The sequence below is a fragment of the Engraulis encrasicolus genome, chromosome 6 (genome assembly GCF_034702125.1).
Source record: "Engraulis encrasicolus isolate BLACKSEA-1 chromosome 6, IST_EnEncr_1.0, whole genome shotgun sequence".
Lineage (NCBI taxonomy): Eukaryota > Metazoa > Chordata > Actinopteri > Clupeiformes > Engraulidae > Engraulis > Engraulis encrasicolus.
In genome coordinates, this window is record NC_085862.1 from 57,880,783 (window position 1) to 57,902,640 (window position 21,858).

The 21,858-nt window shown below is 41.7% G+C and overlaps 2 protein-coding genes across 2 annotated transcripts in view; both read left to right on the plus strand.

Moving 5' to 3' along the window:
• LOC134451526 (uncharacterized) overlaps positions 1–21,858 on the plus strand; it is a 296,996-nt gene that overhangs the window by 257,473 nt on the left and 17,665 nt on the right. The gene's annotated exons all lie outside the window — the stretch shown is intronic.
• The window catches only part of LOC134451525 (cytochrome P450 2J4-like), a 59,795-nt gene continuing 42,076 nt past the window's right edge, over positions 4,140–21,858 (plus strand). The window contains exons 1-3 of the mRNA XM_063202030.1: positions 4,140–4,488; positions 5,631–5,796; positions 5,955–6,104. Coding sequence (XP_063058100.1) covers positions 4,291–4,488; positions 5,631–5,796; positions 5,955–6,104 — 514 coding nt within the window. The 5' untranslated portion in view covers positions 4,140–4,290. The remainder of the gene's footprint in view (positions 4,489–5,630; positions 5,797–5,954; positions 6,105–21,858) is intronic.

Genomic DNA, 21,858 nt, shown 5'->3' on the forward strand with positions numbered 1-21,858 from the left:
TAGCTGTTACCTAGAGTTAGCAATTTGCCCTAGTTAGCAATGGCACGTCCAGCACCTGATGGAACTTACTCTCGCTTGTTTTTGACCCAAAGATGAAACAAACTATTGCCTACCTGCTCATGGGCTTCAGCGCAGGATGCCTCAGAAGGGTGAGTTTGAAATGTTATGTCTGCAATTTGAATTTGTTGAATGGGTAGTTTTGAAGCACTGTTACTTGCCAGTGAGTTTGTAATTACAGCAGCTATCATTCACCACGCTATGACCTGGCAAGTCACCATCATAAATTACAATATTCTTTTTTTTTAACTTATGAGCAAACAACCCCATTTGATGTGTGTGTGATGCACGTTACTGGCATCGCAACTGTCTCTAAACCCAGCAACTTTCTCAGTGTGGATGGTTAGCATGCAATTGCAAGTCCTTCCCCTTTGTAATGTTATGATGCAACACAAATGTGGTAAAAATGTTATAAATGAACGAGGGGGTAGTTGTCAGGTTATAGTAGACTTTTTACACCTTTGTTTACAACATTGTTCTGTTTCACCACTGCAATGCTTATCATGCATCACAAGTCTGTTTGAGGAGGGTGGTGTGCACATGACAAAAGGGTACTCTATACTAGTTATGATGTATGCACTTCCTCACCATCGGCTGATCATAAAATGTGTCTACATACAACTTGGCTGCATTTGAACAGCACCCCTGTGCACTGTCTGTGCTGGAGAATAGCCAGCTTTCCTTTGTCCAATAGCCTACATGGCATTCTAAAAATGCATCCATTATGTCTTGTATTCCAGTGATCCCCAACCTTTTTTGCCCTGTGTACCCCCTAATTAATTTTGTCATATCATGAGTACCCCCTCCTTCATGCTCTATATCAGGGGTGGGCAACTTTCATGATAAGGAGGGCCACATTTTTTCCATTGTGAACATTGGAGGGCCAGATGACTGCGGATCTGACTGCAGCTTGCAGATTCGAGGTGCAGTTGGTTGCTCAGTGGCCACCGAAAAAGTTTGGAAGCAATAGGAGTGTTCTCTGTCAGCCAACAGTGTAATTTTAACAGATTGACTCAGTAGTGGTTTAAAAAAGTTTGTTCATTATAATTTATAAGTATGGTTTATCTATGGGCCGCACTTAGTAAGGAGGCGGGCCGCATGTGGCCCCCGGGCCTCCAGTTGCCCATCCCTGCTCTATATGATCCTCTATACCAATGTGAGTGCACTCCATACATTTGTTAGTATCACATTTTCCACGTACCCCTACTGGTACACAACGTATTTATCCATAGTTGCCAGTTAAGTTTCCATTGTGAAAATTGCATCATCTCATGTTTACCTGAGAGTAACCTGGCTATCAGTATCAGAAAACTGCTTTTTTTTGTAATAAGGTTAGATGCTAGTGTGGAAACTGAGACAATGCCCACAGAAAGAGATAACATTATGCTGCCTAGCTCAGATCGCATTACTTTCATAAGGAAAGACAACATTCTTTGGAGCAACTTGTTCCAGTTAGACAGATGCTGAGGCACTCAGGGTTGCAATTTTTTTACTTTTTTATTTGGCTACAATGCTTACGCGTTTCGGCCCTTATGGCCTTCAGGGCGTATGAATTGCAACCTTTAGTGCCTCTGCATCTGTCTACCTGGACCAAGTTTGAGAGCCCCTACACTGATGAGCACCACGGAAAAAAGGTGAAGATCCAGAAGCACTCAAATTACAGGTACCTGCTTGTGTTTGATTCTTTGGAGCAAATTGGATGATGACTGAATGGGAAGACTCCAACGTAGTGGTGAGGGAGGAGTTTTGCTTCATCATGTTGCCTTCTTCTACTCATCATGACCGTCTGTAACAGGAACTTCTGTAGATGAGAATTGCGGCCATTAGGAAAAAATACAGAATATAACTTTCCATGATCCACAATAAGCCTCTCAAATTCTATACAAGAAAATTGTCTGAGTCAGAACAGAGGCATAAATGTCAAGGAAACATAAACCCAATATTCGACTGCATCTGGCTTTCCAAGCTATTCACGGATAGGAATGAAAACGTGACAGACAGTGGGAGCAGGTTGCATAGCAACTCACACGTAACTCCACAGCTGCCTGTTCTGGAGCAATGTAAGCTAGACAAGTGATCCGACTGCTGTATTCTGTGTACCTACCAGAGGTTACGCCAAATTTGTTACATGATGAAAACAAAAAAGCAATCAAATGCCGTCACAACCACTAAATAGCAGCCTGTAACAACTGCTTGAAGTCTGTGTTGGATGTGTCAGCTGAGTTCGTGCAGCCACGCACGCTGAGTAATTACTGTAGAACCCATTGAACCCTACGTTTCAATGCAGTGGCCAGTCGCTCTACACTAGGTATAGTTAGGTGACCAAATCGAATCAAAGGCTTGCCTGGTCAATATGCCAATTCATGAGTTCGGTGTGTAGTCACAACTGAGCTTTCCGAACATACGGTTAGTTCGAACACCTGTTAGCTCAAGTTATAACATCCCTAGGTGAAACTACGAACACCAGTCTCCATGGAAATGAATATGTACCGCACCACCACAGCCAACAAAAAGGGTTTCCTAAATAAATCGTTTAAAAATGCCTTGTTTTCAACCACAGGACCCTCCTTGGTCAACCAACGAAATGTTGAGCAATTTGGTCTTGTTAACCAACCCTTTGAGGAGTAAGGAATTTCTAGAGGTTCTTCTAGAATTTTACTGGAACACTCTACAGCTCCCATAGACGTCTGTGTTAAAAATCTCGCAAAGACATTATGACATCATAATGAGAACTCAAAATTTTGGCAAAATTCTAATCACATATTTGTGATGGTACTCCTCAAAGGGTTAAATTGGTGTGTAATAGAATCATTGTCAACATCACATTCCTTGTTAGCTAGCTAGCTGGATGCCTGTGTTATTTGACGGCAGGTGGGCTAACATAGCCGCTAGCCCGGTCGTCAAGGTTTCATTTCCATCGAAACTATTTCGTTAATTGTGCTCATGCTTGATGTAAATGTAAGTTCAAAAGACCATGGTCATATTTTACTGTCGATTTCCCAAGAAAAACAAGACAGAGTATGGCTATTGCTTTTGTAGCAGTGTAGCATTCATGGCTAATGTATGTTTTTTTTTCCACTCCACAGCTAATACTGCAGGCTAGTTAGCCATGACACTGTAATACAGACTGAAAGCTTTTCATGACTTACTTGTTCAGGAGGCTTGGTGGTATTGATCCAGACTTCAGCGTCAGGTGTTGGCCATAACTTGCTCTGTATTGTCCCAGATTGTGAAAGCATTAGTCCGGAAAATGTTCCCTCAGACATTGAACCGGTACGTATGTGGTGTTCTGCTGGTATTTATAGAGTTTTCAAATGAATGGGCGTGCTAGTGGGTGGAGAGAGGCCCAATTGTGTGTTGGTGTGTGTGTGTGCGCGCTGGATGGGGTGGGTGGGGGTTGTTGATTCGTGCTTGTGCCGGGTTGATTTTGCCTCGACTCCCTGTGGAAGGACGCAAGGCCGAAATGCGTCTGAGTTTTTATGGTTTCTGTAACCAAGCGATGTAAATTAAGACTTTTTATTTTTGATAGACGAGAGAGCCTTGGTATTTTTCTTTTTTCAAGTTCTGCATTTTCTCATCCAAAGAGCACCTCAAATTATTGACAGAGTCCAGCCAGGAAGCGCTCCTATAACAAAACATTTTTGGATTAGCATCATATCATGTTTTCTTTGCATTTTCTGCAGATCTGAAAATACTGCATCTTCTGTGATATTTTTTTCCATTTGGCATTATCTGATCTAAATGCCGATGGTTGTTTTTTGGAATTTAGCGGAAATGTTTCAGTAATATACAGACTGAAACACAAACGTTCATTTTACTCACACACATAAGTGGTAAAATCTGAGAAACTGTCTCATTTCTTTCCAGAGCTGTATATTTGACTAATTGTTGTCCAATGACTTGTTTATTTCTTGTCTTAGGGGAACACATTTCACCTCAGGGGAACTCCGACCTTTGAGCTCCAATTAGTTCAAGTGGTTTGGTTAATAAATGACAGCCTCATAGCATCATGACTGTGTCATAGTTCAGAGCTCATGCTGTGTCATTGTTGTACCAGAAATGACGGATCTAACTAACTACAGTCGAGGATCTAGTGCATTGTTGCTACACTGTGGTGCCCGTTGCAGAGGCAGGCAGAGGAGTTTTACCAGTTTTTTAGGGGGAGTTACCATATAATCTTTACCTTGCTGAGCTCAGTTGACCAGGATCACTAGTCTACAGTAGTGTTGAGACATGACAGTGCTGGCATATCTTTTGGATTTAACTAACATAAAAAGCGTTTTAATTTTTCTATCAATTTTCCTTCTGCTGTTGGACTACTTTAAGAATAAACCACCAAAGAACTTCCCTCCAGGACCACGGTCATTGCCCCTCATTGGGCACTTGCATCTCTTGACTGACTTCAGCAAAGTCCATCTACAGTTCGCAAAGGTAATGTGTATATGCATGCATAATCTGTGATTAGTAGAATGATACTTTTCACTTATGTTTTTGTTTTTATTTGTTTTTGCATATAGGCTATGTATGTACAGTATGTTGGAAATTGACTGTGGTTGGCAAAAATGTCACTAGCCAATGTGGCATCTTATTCTATTGTATGACATATCAGAGCAGAGTAGCCTACGTATATTCTGTTGTTTTCCCCTATTATATCCCCCATTATACGTTCAATAAAAAGCGGCACTGTGTGTGTTGCTGTTGGCTCAACTTCAACGAAAACTTTCACTTGTGACTAGATGTATTCCAGATTATTTTAAATCATTACTTTATTCATTACTTTTTTGAGAAGTAATACAGTGTGAAACTCAATATATATAATTTAATTGACCACAGTGGTAAGTAAGGAAAAGAAAAGGTCCACCTGATTGATTGTCACTTCAACAGTAGCATACAGTATAAAGGAATTTCAAGGAGACAAGTTAGGACTGCCGTAAGAGAAACTGCCCACTGTATCTGAGGTGGCCAGACCAAACACTCATTCAGTTGAAGACGCGATAGTCAGGCTACAGAATCAACGTATTGCTTTTGAATTTGCTCAATTTTTCACTCACCGTAATAAACCCAAAACAGCTGGGTATCATATTGTGTCTCCTCCGCCCTGTTCAAGAGGGTAGGTCTGCACACTGTGGAAAAAGCTCCAAAAAATAAACTTCATTAAATTAAAACAGCCATGTCTGAAGGGCATGCCACCCGAAACGTCACATTAAATGTAAAGAAACGGGAGCCTGGTGTTCGGACTTTATTTGCAATTTTCATGTGACTTTGCTGGTCCTGCATCCAGAATATTTTTGAGACAGATGTGCATGTTTTTTTTATACTGAGCTTAAATTAAAACAGCAACATTTCGATCACCCTGGAACTTATTCCGCAGTGTGTAGACCTAGTACCTTCTTTAACTGTTTGACACTTTGTCTGGCACCTGCAACAAGTGACTTTGGATGTGTGCAAAATGTACCCAAACTGTCTTCTCTGCCCTGACAAATTTAAGCAGGGGAATATCTTTCATTGGCCTTTTACCCATGTATTCAGTATTTATTCAATCTTTTTGTGCTTTTGCATTGTGTCTCTTCCAGTTTGCTGAAAAATATGGACATATATTCAGCTTTCGACTTTTCGGCCCACCACTTGTGGTTCTCAACGGTCACAAAGTAGTGAGAGAACTGTATGTCAATCAAGGAGACCATTTTGCTGACAGACCAACTGGTATACCATTATTTGAAGACCTTGTTGGTGGCAAAGGTGATCACCCCACCAGCTACAGCCCCACCCTCCGCCCCACACACACACACACAATTGGGATGCAGAGGAAAACGACACATTTCACTGACAGAATCATCAATTACGTTAAGTCATGGTATTTTTTAAATACAGAAGCATTGTGTTGTTTGTCTCCTAAGGCCTTGTTTCCTCAAATGGATATAGCTGGAAACAGCAAAGGAGATTTGCTCTGCATACTCTGAAAAACTTTGGATTGGGCAAAAGAAGCCTTGAGCCATCAATTCTTCTGGAATGCCGATATCTCAACGAAGCATTTAGCAATGAGCAAGGTAATTATTGCAATTAGTGTGCAGTAGCCTAGTGCATGAGATGATAAGACATTGTGAAAAAAAATGGAGCTGTTTTCATTTTGGAAGTGGTTAATCAAATATCAAAACAGTTCATACTGCAAATAGTTAATAATAATAATAATAATAATAATAATAATAATAATAATAATAATAATACATTTTATTTTCAGCGCCTTTCAAAATACCCAAGGACACTTTACAATCAAAAACAAATACATAACAATAGGGAAAAAATAACAAAGCTTCTGTGAAATTAACAATAGCCCAAGTCAAAAAAAATTGTACTTAAGTGTATTTAAAATATATTTCTGTCAGATCCACTCTAGTCAAAAATGAGACGTGAAACAGAGATACATTTCAGAAGCTTTATTTCTGAATGCATACATTTGTGTTTGGGGGTATGGCTCTGTTCGGAGGAAGTTCCCCGGCTTCTCCATGAGCTCCATGGAAGCCAATACAGGGAACAGCAGCATCCTCAGGTGGTGTGCCTTCCATTTAGCTGGAAAGGCAAAATACCCCCTAGAACAGAGCAAGCAACAACAACATGACATTGTTTGACAATGATTAGTCTGGTGGAGCAGGGGAGGTGGTGGGAGCAAAACAAGCAGCAAAAAGCAATGACAGGAAAACAAATTCGGTAGTTTAAATAAAGCGCGCCATATGTCAGCATCCAATTGCGAGCTGCAGCTGATTAACCAAAGCGCAGCTTATTAGTGGAGAGTTGTATGGGTTGGGTCGGCGTCAGCCAATAGGCAAAAGGACGCGTTGACTATGTGGTCTGCCAGAACTAACGCAGATTGCTCGATTTCTGTCAGATCCACTCTAGTCAAAAATGAGACGTGAAACAGAGATACATTTCAGAAGCTTTATTTCTGAATGCATACATTTGTGTTTGGGGGTATGGCTCTGTTCGGAGGAAGTTCCCAGGCTTCTCCATGAGCTCCATAGAAGCCAATACAGGGAACAGCAGCATCCTCAGGTGGTGTGCCTTCCATTTAGCTGGACGTGACTAACGATTAACGAATATTATCATTAACATTATTGAACTGCGGTAATGCCTGATGTAAAAAGAGAACGAGTGCTATGCTTTAGCATAGACCGAAATGTGGTGAGAGACACAGTATGAACTTGCCCAGCAGCAGTAAAAGAAAAAGCATGCCCAGCAGCAATTCAAGAAAACCTTGCCCAGCAGCAATTCAAGAAAAAACTGCCCAGCAGTAGTTAAAGAAAAACATGCCCAGAGGAGGTGACCAGGCTGCAGTTGTTACATGGGCCTGTAGAGGGGGAAAAATGGATGTCACCAGCCAATAAGTAGAATTAAATGTCATTATCCTGCCAGCATTACGTATAGATTGGCCGCAGTTAAGATACACAGACAAGCGGCAGCCTAAGCTAGGGACAGTTAAGTGACCCATGCCACCTGCTGGGAGTAGACACGAGTAGGATAATGGACTAGACTGGCTGTCAGACAGAATGAACAATATATGATGAACTAAGAAATTGGTGTTAAAGATGGTTAAACACTGGCCAAGATTCATTAGGGTAAGGTACACCAGACCAGGGGCAGTATAGACCAGGCTGGCAAAAAACTGCAAATGTGCTTTTGGGCATCAGCACCATTGTGCTAGGTGGGCAATAGTAGCAATGGGCTAGGCGGGCAATAGCAGCAATGGGCTAGGCGGGCAGCAGCAGTACATGGGCTTGCCAGGCAGCCAGCAGCTGTAGATGGGCTAGCTAGGTGGGTAGCAGCTGTAAATGGGCCAGGCGAGCGGCAGCAGCAGATGGGCTGATCCTCGGGATCAGTGCTACTCTACTCTAGGATGCGGAAAAAACAGCATATTGACAAGCACACATGACAATCATATGACAGCATGCAACAAGCTGGAACCTCTGGGACGGCAACAAATAGCTAGAAAAAGATAGACAGATACTGCCGTCGGTCAAGCCTATCCGAGAGCAGCAGGGAGACCGGAGATGACTACAGTCAGCAGAAGCTACATGGGCACAACATGAGCGGGCAGCCGCTGGCTGGACACTAGACCGACCAATGAAGCAGCAGCTAGACTAAACCAGGTGAGCCCACAGTAGTTACGGTAGCTGCACAATACAATCCAGCAGATACGACAGCATATAGACTATACTAGCCAGTACCAGCTAGGGGGATACAGTGATTTGACCACAAGTATGATATACACAGGCCATATGCCATGTTGGCTACGGCGTTGGTCATGTCAGAAAGACAATTAGGTTGTTAGATGAAATGAACTGGAGGCAGACGCAGGACCCAATGCAGTTAGACAGAGTATGAGCCAATAGCAATTGCAGCACTTGACCTACTCAGGGCAATCGATGATACCATGGACAACAGAGTCAACAGGCTAACAGGACAAACATTAGCACGATTACAGTCCTAAGAAGAAACACGGGCAACCAGTAACAAAAACACGAGCAACACTACAGAGTAGGGAAATGCGCTTGAAAGCAGGAATAGCATACTGATATCAGTGAAATGAGGAGCAACTAAGGAACATCTGAAGTATCCTAATAGAATTACAAAAATAACTGGCAGTCCCCAATGCGCGGGTCCAGAGACCATCGCGCCAAGCACAATTGAAGACACCTGCGGCTTGTTACAGCACATCAGATGAGCGGCGATGCCAGTAAAGTAAAGCAGCAATGCAAAACCTAGGAAATTAGCCTAAACGCATCGTCGACTATGTTCAGAGGAACCGACTAGTTAACAGTTTCAGAACACAAGGGAAAAACGCATTTCGTCAGAGTAGGCTATGCGCTGTATCGCCATGCAAGACTCGGCCAGTGAAGGCAGACGACGCCTTTTACCACTACTCACGTGAATGTTTTGGATGCGTTTACGGAGAGTATTCCGATTGGCACCTCACGACAATCCCTATTATAGCTCCTGTCCACGGCAAATGCAATAGGCATCCAACAGTCCAAATAATCAGCCTCTGCTGAGTGAAATGAAACCCTAGTAAGCAACAGAAAAAACAGCCGAAGCACAACAAAAAAATGGTGTAGCCTACAGCAGCAAGTACGGTTTAACGTAGGAGTGGACAAAGGGCACACCCAACTAAAGAAACAACAATTATTAAAAGCAACGTGCAACAGTTAGCGACCAGACGAGCTCCAATCCCGAGACAACGAAGCCTAGTTATCTTTAAGACAGAGTATTACTGTTGACGCACAGCGGGAACATTGCCCATTTAACAGCCCACCTCATCATTACTACTAAACGCGCAAAATGCAGTAGAATTACCGGTATGCAATACTGAAATCAGCGAAGGCAGCTCCCAGGGGAAACTTCACTGCCAGCAAAATAAACTATCCATGAAATTCGGGTTTGACGCCAGAAAATCGGCGGCACGACACGAGTTAAGTCGTGCGTAAAATTCAAATGACCAGTAAGTTCCTATCGGGAGATTTAGGCAAAACAGATGCCGAAGCCTAGGTAGTTCAAAGAAAAACGCACAGTCTACCAGAAGACGAAACCCGATTATCGATAAGAGGGGGAAAACATCTGACATTTAGTTTAAAACATAACACAAGCAAGCACCACCAACTATAAGACGAAGCAACGCAGCAGCAAAAGAAACAGCAAAAGCCAGCAAAACAAGCAGCAAAAAGCAATGACAGGAAAACAAATTCGGTAGTTTAAATAAAGCGCGCCATATGTCAGCATCCAATTGCGAGCTGCAGCTGATTAAACAAAGCGCAGCTGATTAGTGGAGAGTTGTATGGGTTTTCATTACCACACTGCATATTTAATTGGAAGTACCTGTTGGCCTAGTCCATTACTGCAGGATCTTGGGACTGGTTGAGATGCTCTGAGGTAGTGTTCTGTTGTGTCCTGTTAAATAAAAAATAATATCTGAGTAAACACAAGTGCTACAATTCTACCATTTTCAGAAATGTTGATGTCCTATACCACGGTTCTTGCATAGATGGAGAATAGACTTAGAAAACACAGCCCTCAAACCTGAGCCAAATCATTGTTTTGCGGGATATTCATGACCATGACAAATTAACACAATCATTAGGAGCAGGGTGAAGTAAAGGCAGCAGATGTTGAAGAAGACACAATGGAGAAAACTAAAGAGTTAATTACATTACCATCAGTATGGTTTGACTCTGATTAAGACGCATTGCGTCAAAACGTTAATCATGCTAGCACCACAATAAAAACAGAAAAAAACGTATCCTGTGTGCTCCAGTCGTCCTTGGCCCAGTCTCCTTTGAAGTGGACCAGCTTGCTCTTAACTAATAAAAACTAGTGTTATGTCTTGTCCTAAACATGATTTTACAATCAGGCAATTTAACTGGTTGCCCTTCCTATGGAGCTAAAAAATTGTGACAACGCAGATAATGTATTTTTTTGAAAACTTCTCGTAGAGTTGTCAGAGTTGAGGTTAGTACATGACTAAATTATCCTTTACATGCTGTGTCCTTTATCTCAAATTATCAATATCAAATTCAAGACTAGATGTACAAAGACTTAGTTTAAACTGTATTTTGTTCCCTCTAGATTGCTATGCATTGAGTCAGCAAGGTGTATTTATGAGGCCAAATCCAAATACTACAAATTAGCAGACAGCTAGCCTGTGAAGGTCTTCCCGCGTTGTGGAAAAACTATTTGTAAAGAAAAACATTGACAAAACCTCCCCTTACATGATATAAACTGTAGTTGAATGTAAGATCTTTTACCACAACACATATCCGCATTCATCATTCAGCGGCGGTAAACCAATAGAGGTTTTTAGCTGTACATTACCTGTGTTTGGCTTTGCCCTGTACTGAGTGATGGTGCTGGCTGCAACCCAGTACTTGATCCATCTGGAACATGCTAAATGTGGTGTAAAAAAGACAATCTATTAGTATTGTGAGATATAGAAACGAAAGAATGGAATATGCATGACATGTAGAAATGAATCCCCGTGATTGGATGGAAGAGGGACCTTGTGTCACACAAGATAAATTAAGTGAAATTATATCTGGACATGGACTTATGTCCTCCACATTTTGTGTATGGATACATTTCCCCAGCAGACCTCTGACCTAGCCTGATTATCATCAACGTTCAAATCTCTTCAAGACTTGGTCTGACCAATGAACATCACAATTAACATTTCCCAAACGGCATGGTTGACCCACCTCCCTTGGTTTACTTATGGCTGTTTGCTTACCGACAGAGTGGGAGGAGTTCCCGTATTTTCGGGAACTCAGAAAGTACCGGTACTTACATTGCTCTTAACCTGACTAGTTGCAACGCTAAAAGTAATGCGTCACTAGGAGGGCACAGCTTGGCTACCTCTGACCCAGAGGATCACCAACACTAGCCCTGTGCTTCAAAGGTTTTCTGCTGGGCAAACCACCACCACTGGGTTTTTAACGGGGCAACATGCTAGATCAATTAAGACCTGGACACCGCCGAGGTTATATTGTATGCCAAATTCTCTCCCCAGTGTTCACAAACAACGGCTACAGTGTTAGATTGAGGAAGAGTCCCCCTGCAATACTCTGTTTCATGCACATGACAGTTGGAAGATGTACTGCATGACAAAGTAAGTGGCAAACCATGCCTTAAAGGACCAAGTTGTAAATAGCAGAAGGTTGACATTACCTGTGTTTGGCTTTGCCATGTACTGAGTGATGGTGCTGGCTGCAACCCAGTACTTGATCCATCTGGTACATCCTAAATGTGGTGTAAAAAAGACAATCTATTAGTATTGCGAGATATAGAAACGAAAGAATGAAATATGCATGACATGTAGAAATGAATCCCCAGGATTGGATGGAAGAGGGACCTTGTGTCACACAAGATAAATTAAGTGAAATTATATCTGGACATGGACTTATGTCCTCCACATTTTGTGTATGGATACATTTCCCCAGCAGACCTCTGACCTAGCCTGATTATCATCGACGTTCAAATCTCTTCCAGACTTGGTCTGACCAATGAATATCACAATTAACATTTCCCAAACGGCATGGTTGACCCACCTCCCTTGGTTTGCTTATGGCTGTTTGCTTACCGACACAGTGGGAGGAGTTCCCGTATTTTCGGGAACTCAGAAAGTACCGGTACTTATAATAATAATAATAATAATTGTATTTGTATAGCACTGTTTCATACAAGGCATGTAACTCAAAGTGCTTAACAAATGGAAAAAAAAAAAAAACATTTTTAGAGATAGATTTAAAAGGAGAGGTATAGAGGAGAGGCAGAAAAAGCAGGAAGGCAGAGGAAGAAGAGATAGACAGAGAATGTAGAGTCATAAGGTCAACGTATGATAGGACCAGGATTCTTAGATGTGTAAGGTCCATAGTGGCTGGGCCTATCATAAGTCATAGATAGTCAATAGATACTTACATTGCTCTTGACCTGACTAGTTGCAACGCTAAAAGTAATGCGTCACTAGGAGGGCACAGCTTGGCTACCTCTGACCCACAGGATCACCAACACTAGCCCTGTGCTTCAAAGGTTTTCTGCTGGGCAAACCACCACCACTGGGTTTTTAACGGGGCCACATGCTAGATCAATTAAGACCTGGACACCGCCGAGGTTATATTGTATGCCAAATTCTCTCCCCAGTGTTCACAAACAACGGCTACAGTGTTAGATTGAGGAAGAGTCCCCCTGCAATACTCTGTTTCATGCACATGACAGTTGGAAGATGTACTGCATGACAAAGTAAGTGGCAAACCATGCCTTAAAGGACCAAGTTGTACATAGCAGAAGGTTGACATTACCTGTGTTTGGCTTTGCCATGTACTGAGTGATGGTGCTGGCTGCAACCCAGTACTTGATCCATCTGGAACATCCTAAATGTGGTGTAAAAAAGACAATCTATTAGTATTGCGAGATATAGAAACGAAAGAATGAAATATGCATGACATGTAGAAATGAATCCCCAGGATTGGATGGAAGAGGGACCTTGTGTCACACAAGATAAATTAAGTGAAATTATATCTGGACATGGACTTATGTCCTCCACATTTTGTGTATGGATACATTTCCCCAGCAGACCTCTGACCTAGCCTGATTATTATCGACGTTCAAATCTCTTCCAGACTTGGTCTGACCAATGAATATCACAATTAACATTTCCCAAACGGCATGGTTGACCCACCTCCCTTGGTTTGCTTATGGCTGTTTGCTTACCGACAGAGTGGGAGGAGTTCCCGTATTTTCGGGAACTCAGAAAGTACCGGTACTTACATTGCTCTTGACCTGACTAGTTGCAACGCTAAAAGTAATGCGTCACTAGGAGGGCACAGCTTGGCTACCTCTGACCCACAGGATCACCAACACTAGCCCTGTGCTTCAAAGGTTTTCTGCTGGGCAAACCACCACCACTGGGTTTTTAACGGGGCCACATGCTAGATCAATTAAGACCTGGACACCGCCGAGGTTATATTGTATGCCAAATTCTCTCCCCAGTGTTCACAAACAACGGCTACAGTGTTAGATTGAGGAACAGTCCCCTTGCAATACTCTGTTTCATTCACATGACAGTTGGAAGATGTACTGCATGACAAAGTAAGTGGCAAACCATGCCTTAAAGGACCAAGTTGTAAATAGCAGAAGGTTGACTACCTGTGTTTGGCTTTTCCATGTACTGAGTGATGGTGCTGGCTGCAACCCAGTACTTGATCCATCTGCAACATGCTAAATGTGGTGTAAAAAAGACGATCTATTAGTATTGCGAGATATAGCAACGAAAGAATGAAATATGCATGACATGTAGAAATGAATTGTGAGAAATGGACAGTTCAATATGTGAATTGGTGCATAATACTGTGCAGTCTTCATAGAAATATGGAACACCTACCCAGGTTGACTCGTCGTTCAGTTCACTTCTTGGCCGTTTAGCAGTTTTTGGGCCGAGGAAAATCTCAGCACTGCTGTCTTGATTTGATGGAAGAGGGGCCTTGTGTCACAAAACAATTTAAAGTTAGAAAGAAATCTGGAATTAAGGGCTGTCAATACCTGGTTCAAACCCAAATGTGCAAGGAATTAATTGTTATTTTTTTGTCATGATTTCACTGTCAAGGGTTTGAGTTGGGAGGGGAACTGGAGTAGACTGGAAGCCTAGGTGGGGCAAAAAAAAAAGGATTCCAAGGAATTCCAAACACAAACCCAAAATGGGGAAATGCAGACACTAACACAGAAAAGTATTCCAAATATTCCAAGATTAATAATCTATTACAGCAGGGGTGTCAAACTCAAATGGACCGAGGGCCAAAATAAAAATCTGGAGAGAATTGGCCAAACTCAATATATATATATATATATATATATATTACAAAAATGGACCAAAATTGTTTTTTTTTTAAATGAATGTCTAAACAGATTCCCATCATAGTTCAAATGTGCCTGCACATTCTGTTGCATTTGAGTGTGAGTTGTTTTAATGCCCTGGGCCCACTCATATTCCTGTGATGTTACACAGGGCCGGTTATAAGCATAGGCCGGCTAGGCGGTCGCCTAGAGCGCAATGTGAAGAAGGAGCGCCGAAATGGCGCTCTCCGATGCGTAATTTTGCGATATGGAGGTTTTTTTATGAAGTCGCAATCTACAAATCGTGGCGAAAGCGCTCCTCACGGCAAAGCGCCCCTCAGCCAATAGTAATATCGCTTTCAACTGTCTCTGGAAAGTCTGTGAACCAATAAACAGACAGTCCTGAGAAAGTGGGCGGGACGAGTGACAGCGTGCGATCTATTTTGAATTTGGAGACTCATTCGAGAGACAGACGGCAAGCGCGAACAGCAATGCTGCTCTGCTGGGTGGAGAATTGTTATGTTCTCATTAAACCAGTCATTGCATGATGCAGGAGTTGCAGAGGGTGTTTTGGAAGTATGTGATTTAATCAGCAACCGTTTGTGATCATGTAAAGCCTAATAGTTATGAGGCTACTGTTTGGAATTAGAGGGAAAAGAGCTTTGCTTTTGATCTGAGAAATCGCTAGTTAGCATGCTAACATTAGCCAAGTATGCCAAGCAATGAAATCCAGTAAAGTAGCTGTTAGTAGCCTACTCACTAACACCCACCTGACATCATAATACTTGCTTAGGTTGACAAGCAATGTAAAGTAAGACTGGTGCCATGTTTAAAACAAATTTAGCTGCCATATCTCCTTCCATCCACTTGAATGAATTACCTGCTTGTTGTAAGCTTAAAAAAAAACATTGTTTCCAGACCAGAATGACATATAGGCCTACATTAATCATGTAACAGAACCATGCACAGCATGTTTTCATGCTGAGTGATGTAGTATTGCAGACAAGTGAGGCTATTTACTATATTTTGTATATTATGAAATTCAAAAGCGTGACAGCTTTTCTCCCTTTCTCTCACCCTGTCCCTCCAGTTCAAACACATAGATAGCCCCCTTCTCATTCTCCTACTCACAAATGCACCACTATTTCCAGTACAGAAATGAAATTGGTTTGGAATCATAGACAGCACAAATGTGTAGCTTATTAAAATTGTTATGCTGCCATGCTTTGTGATGCTGTAGGTAGTGTAGATAGGCTATCAATGCAGACCTCCTTGGTAGGCTTGTCTACACATGCATTTGACATGCAAATGTACTGTACTACTCTCCCAGCATTTCAATTCCATTTTACAATTCAAACACATTGATAACCTCCCTCTCATCTGGGGTTGGGGGCACCACCACCATTACATCCAAGACACCACACAGTGAAGGTACTTTCATGCGACTCAATCTGATGTGTTGGTCGGCTGTCCAAAAGAACCAGAAATCCATTTGATGCAAAACAGTTATTGTTCTTGATGCTATTTAGTTAAGCTTACTACCGGTATTACTCTTGTGTTCTGTAAGGTATAAAAAAGAGGGAGGGGGGGGCGCCAGAACTCAAACTCGCCTAGGGCGCCAAATAAGCCAGAACCGGCCCTGATGTTACAGATACAAATGTCCATGTTCAAATCTTAATATATAGGCCTATAGTTATGGTGTATGTGGGCCAACTGTAATACACGTTTGAAATGATCTGGCGGGCCAAATAAAATGGCTCCACGGGCCAAATTTGGCCCCCGGGCCTGAGTTTGACATCCCTGTACACGAACCTTATTCACTTTGCATAATGCAGTACAACACAGTTTTTTCTTTTTCTTAAGACAACAGCACAGACACAGTTACTGTGAATAATGAGATTAACAAATAATTATTTTACCAGTGCATTTCATTTTCGGTTTATGCTGGACCTTGGAATTCGTGTCTCACTTCTACAAAGAAAGGTTTTGTAATGCCGGGGTCTGTTCTGCAAACAGATTGATATAATTAGCACAAGTAGCTGACTAGTAGACATGGCAAGGCCTCATCATTAGGCCTAAACTGCACCTTTCTTCTCATAGCTCATCTCATAGGCTTGAATTTTGAAGCCTACATTTCTGCAAATGAAATGTCTCTATGTAAAAAAAAAATCTGAAACGTCTTCTTCATTACCTATGAGGCAAGGAAAATACAATTAGGTCTATGCTAGTTCTACTTCGTTAGATTAGTTCGTCCGAACCTACCTCTTTGTCATCAGATTTCCTTCGGAATTTCTTGGATTTTGGCAAACGTTGCATACCTGTAGCCTAGGCTAGGGTAGCCTACGCCTGAGTGACAAGGGGAAAACATGATTAGTGCAGCTCTATCCATGTAGGATACAATTGTCAACTTGTACTTGTTTTAGATAGACCCTTGTCCCATTTTTTGCGCCAATTTTTGGCCATGGCTTTTAGCACAGAGAGCAGTCTACGTAGAACGCGGGTATACGGAGTACCCACTTCTAAATTCCAGGGATTTCAGTATAATACTAGTTCTACCCACTTAAAATTATTATTATTTTGAATAGCACAAATATATACAGTATACCCACTTCAGAAATGCTCAAATAGCCTATTGCCTACAGTATAGGCCACCATAAAAAAGTAGACTACATCCCTGACAGAGAGTTATGACTAGCTAGCTTGTTGTTATTAAGGCCCCAATTTATCAAATCGTAGACTATAGCTCCCAATTAAATAACATGTATACTTGTCCCAAAACAGCTCACCGTAAATGCAACGCAATTAACCTTACCTTAAACGCAATTCTGCCAGACGTGAAGTTCCTCCCGCTCAGGAAATGAAGTTCCTCCCGCTCGTCGTCACCACCACACCACTAGTGCGCGCCCAAAATTATCACTAGCCTTGATCTGTTTCGAAATTTGAATATTCCTCCTCCTCCTCCTCCTCCTCCTCTCATCATCATCATCATCATCATCATCATCAACGGACGCTGGTCGCTGGACGAACTGATAAAGACACGTGCGCGTGGCGACCACTCAGAGTCAGTTCCCTAAATTTGGACTATTTTATTTTCCAGACTCACATTCTATGAGGGTGGAATCGAGTGACATTATAGTAGCGAATCATAGGGATATCGCAAACCAAATTAGGAACCGCCTTCAATTCCTTAACCCTGACTTCCATTACGTGGAGGTCTGTTTGCCAAGCCGCAGCCGCCACGGTGATTCCCAGGTATTGGCCGCCAAACTCCTGCTCTTGGGCGGTAAGTAGGCCTAGGCCTTACTGTACAACACCACACATGTTAAAACAAAACAAAAAATATTTTGTGTGCATATTTCGAATGCCAGATACACGATGATGTAGAGCAAGGAAATGTCAGTGTCACATGACATGTGCCCACAAAGTAATTGCCAGATTGAGAAGAATTGAAGATGAAACTACCACAGAACTATTACCCTGCAGTGCTGTTATATTCCAGAACTGAAACCTAAATCGAGTGTCCACAAGAACATTGTATTCAGCACTCAGATACATGGACAAGGTAAAATAGGTTGAAACCTGAAGACCACTCAACAAGAAACTTAAGTCAAAACTGGGTCAAGAAATGTCTTTAGACAGTTTTTTCAATGGTTTTATGAACTAGTGAAAGTGACTGTTAATGGACCAGGTTGATGAGCCTATGGCTAGATCAGTGATGTGCACACTCAGATCAGTTCCCGAGTTCCACTCAAATACCAGCAGATTACTGCATAAATACCATTGTCTTCGTAAATGATGCGATTTTCTCCCTCTAAAAGATCCAGCCATGGTTTCATCCACCCTGTCTGTCAAGAGTCATAATACCTTTGAAAACTCTGTCCCCAGGTATTTTTGACCCAGTCTTGACTTAATTAACTTGTTGAATGGTTGTCTGGTGTCATCCTATCTTACCTTGGCCATGTCTCTGAGCGCTCAATACCCTGTTCTTTTGGACACTCAGTGTTGCTTTCTGTTCTGGAATATGATAGGCCTGCAGGGTAATATTTTTTTGTAGCTTCACATTAAATTCTTTTCAATCTTTGGCAGTGACATTTCTTAAGAGACTGATGACTTTGTAACGGTGCATCTGATAGTTCTGTGTGAACGTGACCAACATCTTGCTAATTTCAAGACAGCCACATCCCTTTAGAACACTTCAAAATGTATAGACATTTCAGAGTTTGTTAGATCTGTTTTGTGGCCCATTTTCCCAGACGAAAACAAATTTGCCTAATAATTATGCACACTTGATATAAGGTGTTGAGCACCTTCGAATACATCCGCATTTTATTATACAAATATGCATGACCTGGAATGCTTAAATTCAATAGGTTTTCATGATCATATAGATTGCTGTTGCAAAATATACTTAAAAAAGACAATATGGTCAAAAAACATGTTTGCCTAATAATTCTGCACACAGTGTATACCGTCCATACTGCGCACCCCTACTCCACAACACACAAGTGAGCACTGCACACAAAGAAATTGCCTTTATGCCTCACCTGTGCAAGGGGGCAGCCCTCAATGGCGCCCCTAGGGAGCAGTGCTGCGGGACGGTTCCATGCTCATAGTACCTCCGTCATGGAGGAGGATGGGGGAGAGCACTGGTTGATTACTCCCCCCACCAACCTGGCGGGTCAGGAGTCGAACCGACAAACTTTGGGCTACAAGTCTGACACCCTAACCACTTATGACCTTATATCCTGAAATGATGCTGTTTCACTTTATTTCATTCTGAAGGACAAGGGTCCTCATTGTACTGATGCACTCTTTTCAGATGGTTTGTGAAGCACAATGGTTGAGGCAAAAAATAAGACACAGGCAGCTGAAAGAGATGAGAAATAACTGTTAGAACCATTTAGATGTCAGTGCTTAATGCCCTAACCAAAGGTTTGTGGGGTTGTGAGGATATACTGTACCTCTTGCAGTTGGGGGTGACTGCATAATAGGCCTACAGTAGTTGCATTTTCCTATAACTAAGTATAATACCTAAAAAAAAATGTGTTGTTATTTTTTTGTCTCCTACAGATCATGTGATTCAGGAGTTTCCGGGGACTCCTGTGCATGGCCGTAGCCAGCNATGTGAAGTAGGCGAGGTCCATGATGCGTGCGAAGCGCGCGCCGAAATTTTATTATAAATATGAATTAAAAATTAATTCATAAAATAAATAAATATAGGCTACACAGGCCTATATATAAGGCCCTCCTCTATGAATGTATAGGCCTAATGTGAAATAGTAAATATGTAGACATGTATAATAATAAATATGTTGTAGTTTTCAGCCAACTCAGCCTATTCCCTTTGAATGGCTATGCTTTGGTATCATGCCTCTTTTATTATAAACAGCATTCTCCCAGTCAGTAAAGCCCTTTGTAAGGAAACTAAAGCTTGACCCTGAAGTTGCACAATAAGCTACATCCTCAGATGGCAAGTTGCTCAGCCATTCATATTTTTCTCCCAATGAAATTACACTTCAGCTGTTTTCCTCCAAAGATACAGGGATAGCTATCTCTGTAGTGCAAACCACCTATTTTGGAGTAAACTTTTTTCTTCCTAGAGTCGCATCAAACGTTTTGTTTTTATTTAGTTGTTATAGTTTTTCACAAGCGCAGAAGACAAAAGTCTATCAACGAGAAAGAAAAGTAGCCTATCCTCCGCGCTCCTGAGCCATCTGATGCGTCACGGCTATGCAGACACAGTAGTCACGGGAGCCTCTTCAGGTGTGGATATTTTACTGCGATTGACTCTGACGAAGACGTGGCAACGTCGACAGTCTTGGCACTTGTCCAAATTAACAGGAAAATATCCACACCTGAAGATGTTCCGGTGACCTCCTCTATCAGTGTTTATCACAGGCTTTCCAATTTACAATCAATTTCCTTTCACGGATATCCTGCTTTTACCTTTATGCAGCAGCTGATGCAGCAGCCGGCCTTCTTAAAATAATGACTCAAATGGCTTTTTAAGACACCATAGCCTACTTGTCACGCATGAGCTTTATTGGCTTTCTGTTAGCGGAGATCTCACCAAGCGCGGGCTTTCTGATAGCGGAGATCTCACCAAGCGCGTGCTTAATGGGCGCGTTCGTGACGGCACATTACTGCGCAGGCTGCACACGCACACTTTGCCATTTCAATGCATTTTTCCAACCAGAAAGCATGGTAATTTTGCGTTGCACAATGCTCTGTCACGAACGCGACCAAACACTTGCGATGTCGGCTGAGTTGCGTTCTCTCCCACGAGTCGCACCACTTGCGATATTAATCAATCTTGTTTACTCTCAAAAACAGAACACAAAGGCAAAACTAGAACACATAGCACATGGAGGTTAACCACAGTTTGCAAAGGACGCTTCACAAAGGTTTATAGATGTTTTTGTGTGTTTCAGTTGGTCATATTTGCCGTTAAAATAATAGGCCTAATAATATTTTTTTTTTTTTTTTAAAAACCTCTCACGATAGGCGAGGTCCGGACCTCGCTAGCCTCAAATGTCCCTACGGCCATGCTCCTGTGTCTGCCGTCCGGGCAGTGATCCGGAGAAAATGCAACAACGAGCATTTTAACAGAAAAAAAATGATTTATTCCATGTAAATAATTTCCTTTTGTTAGAATGCTCATAGGTTGTGGTTGGGGTTATGTTTGTTGTTAAGTCTTTTAACCCCACATAGAGCATATTTTTGATGAGAATTACACGTTTATAAACAGGCTAATACTTGACAGGCAATCAGTGGCGCACTGCGCCGAGGCGCCATTTATTTTTATTTTTATGTTTTTTTTGTTGTAATTATTAAATTATTATTTCATTTGTTTGATATTGTGTATATATATATATATAATTATTATTATTTATTTTTTTGCCTTGTCAGGTCTGTCTTAAAGTGAAGTGAAGCTTCAGGTGGTGGCATGTTGGGGTGGGGGATGGGCAGTCAGATTCTTTGAAAACATATAAAAAAAAATCACAAAAAAGTCTGTCGCCTTGTAAGATGTTGGTGTTTTTGAGACAGGCGGTGTGTATAATGTTGTTGTGATTGAGGCCAAGCAGCCTACATTAGCAACTGTTCTTTGTGTGTGTGTGTATGTGTTTATCTGCATGCAAGGGTGTGTGTGGGTGTACGTGCACGTGAGACAGTGAGGTGGAAAATTTGTAAGTATATTCATAATGTAGGCCTACTTCGAGTGAAGTATGATGTTATTAAATGCACTTGTACAAAGTTTGATTTTAGTACCTTGAAATAGATTCGTTGTATACTTAAATAACAATTCGCAGCACGCAAAAGTTCACCTTAAAAATAATTTAAAGTGTTTATGAAACGAAAACAAAGTAAAGGAATTTGACCATTTCCAGGACAGATTCTGAAAGTTCTAAGCCTTGTGAATAAAATGGGATATTG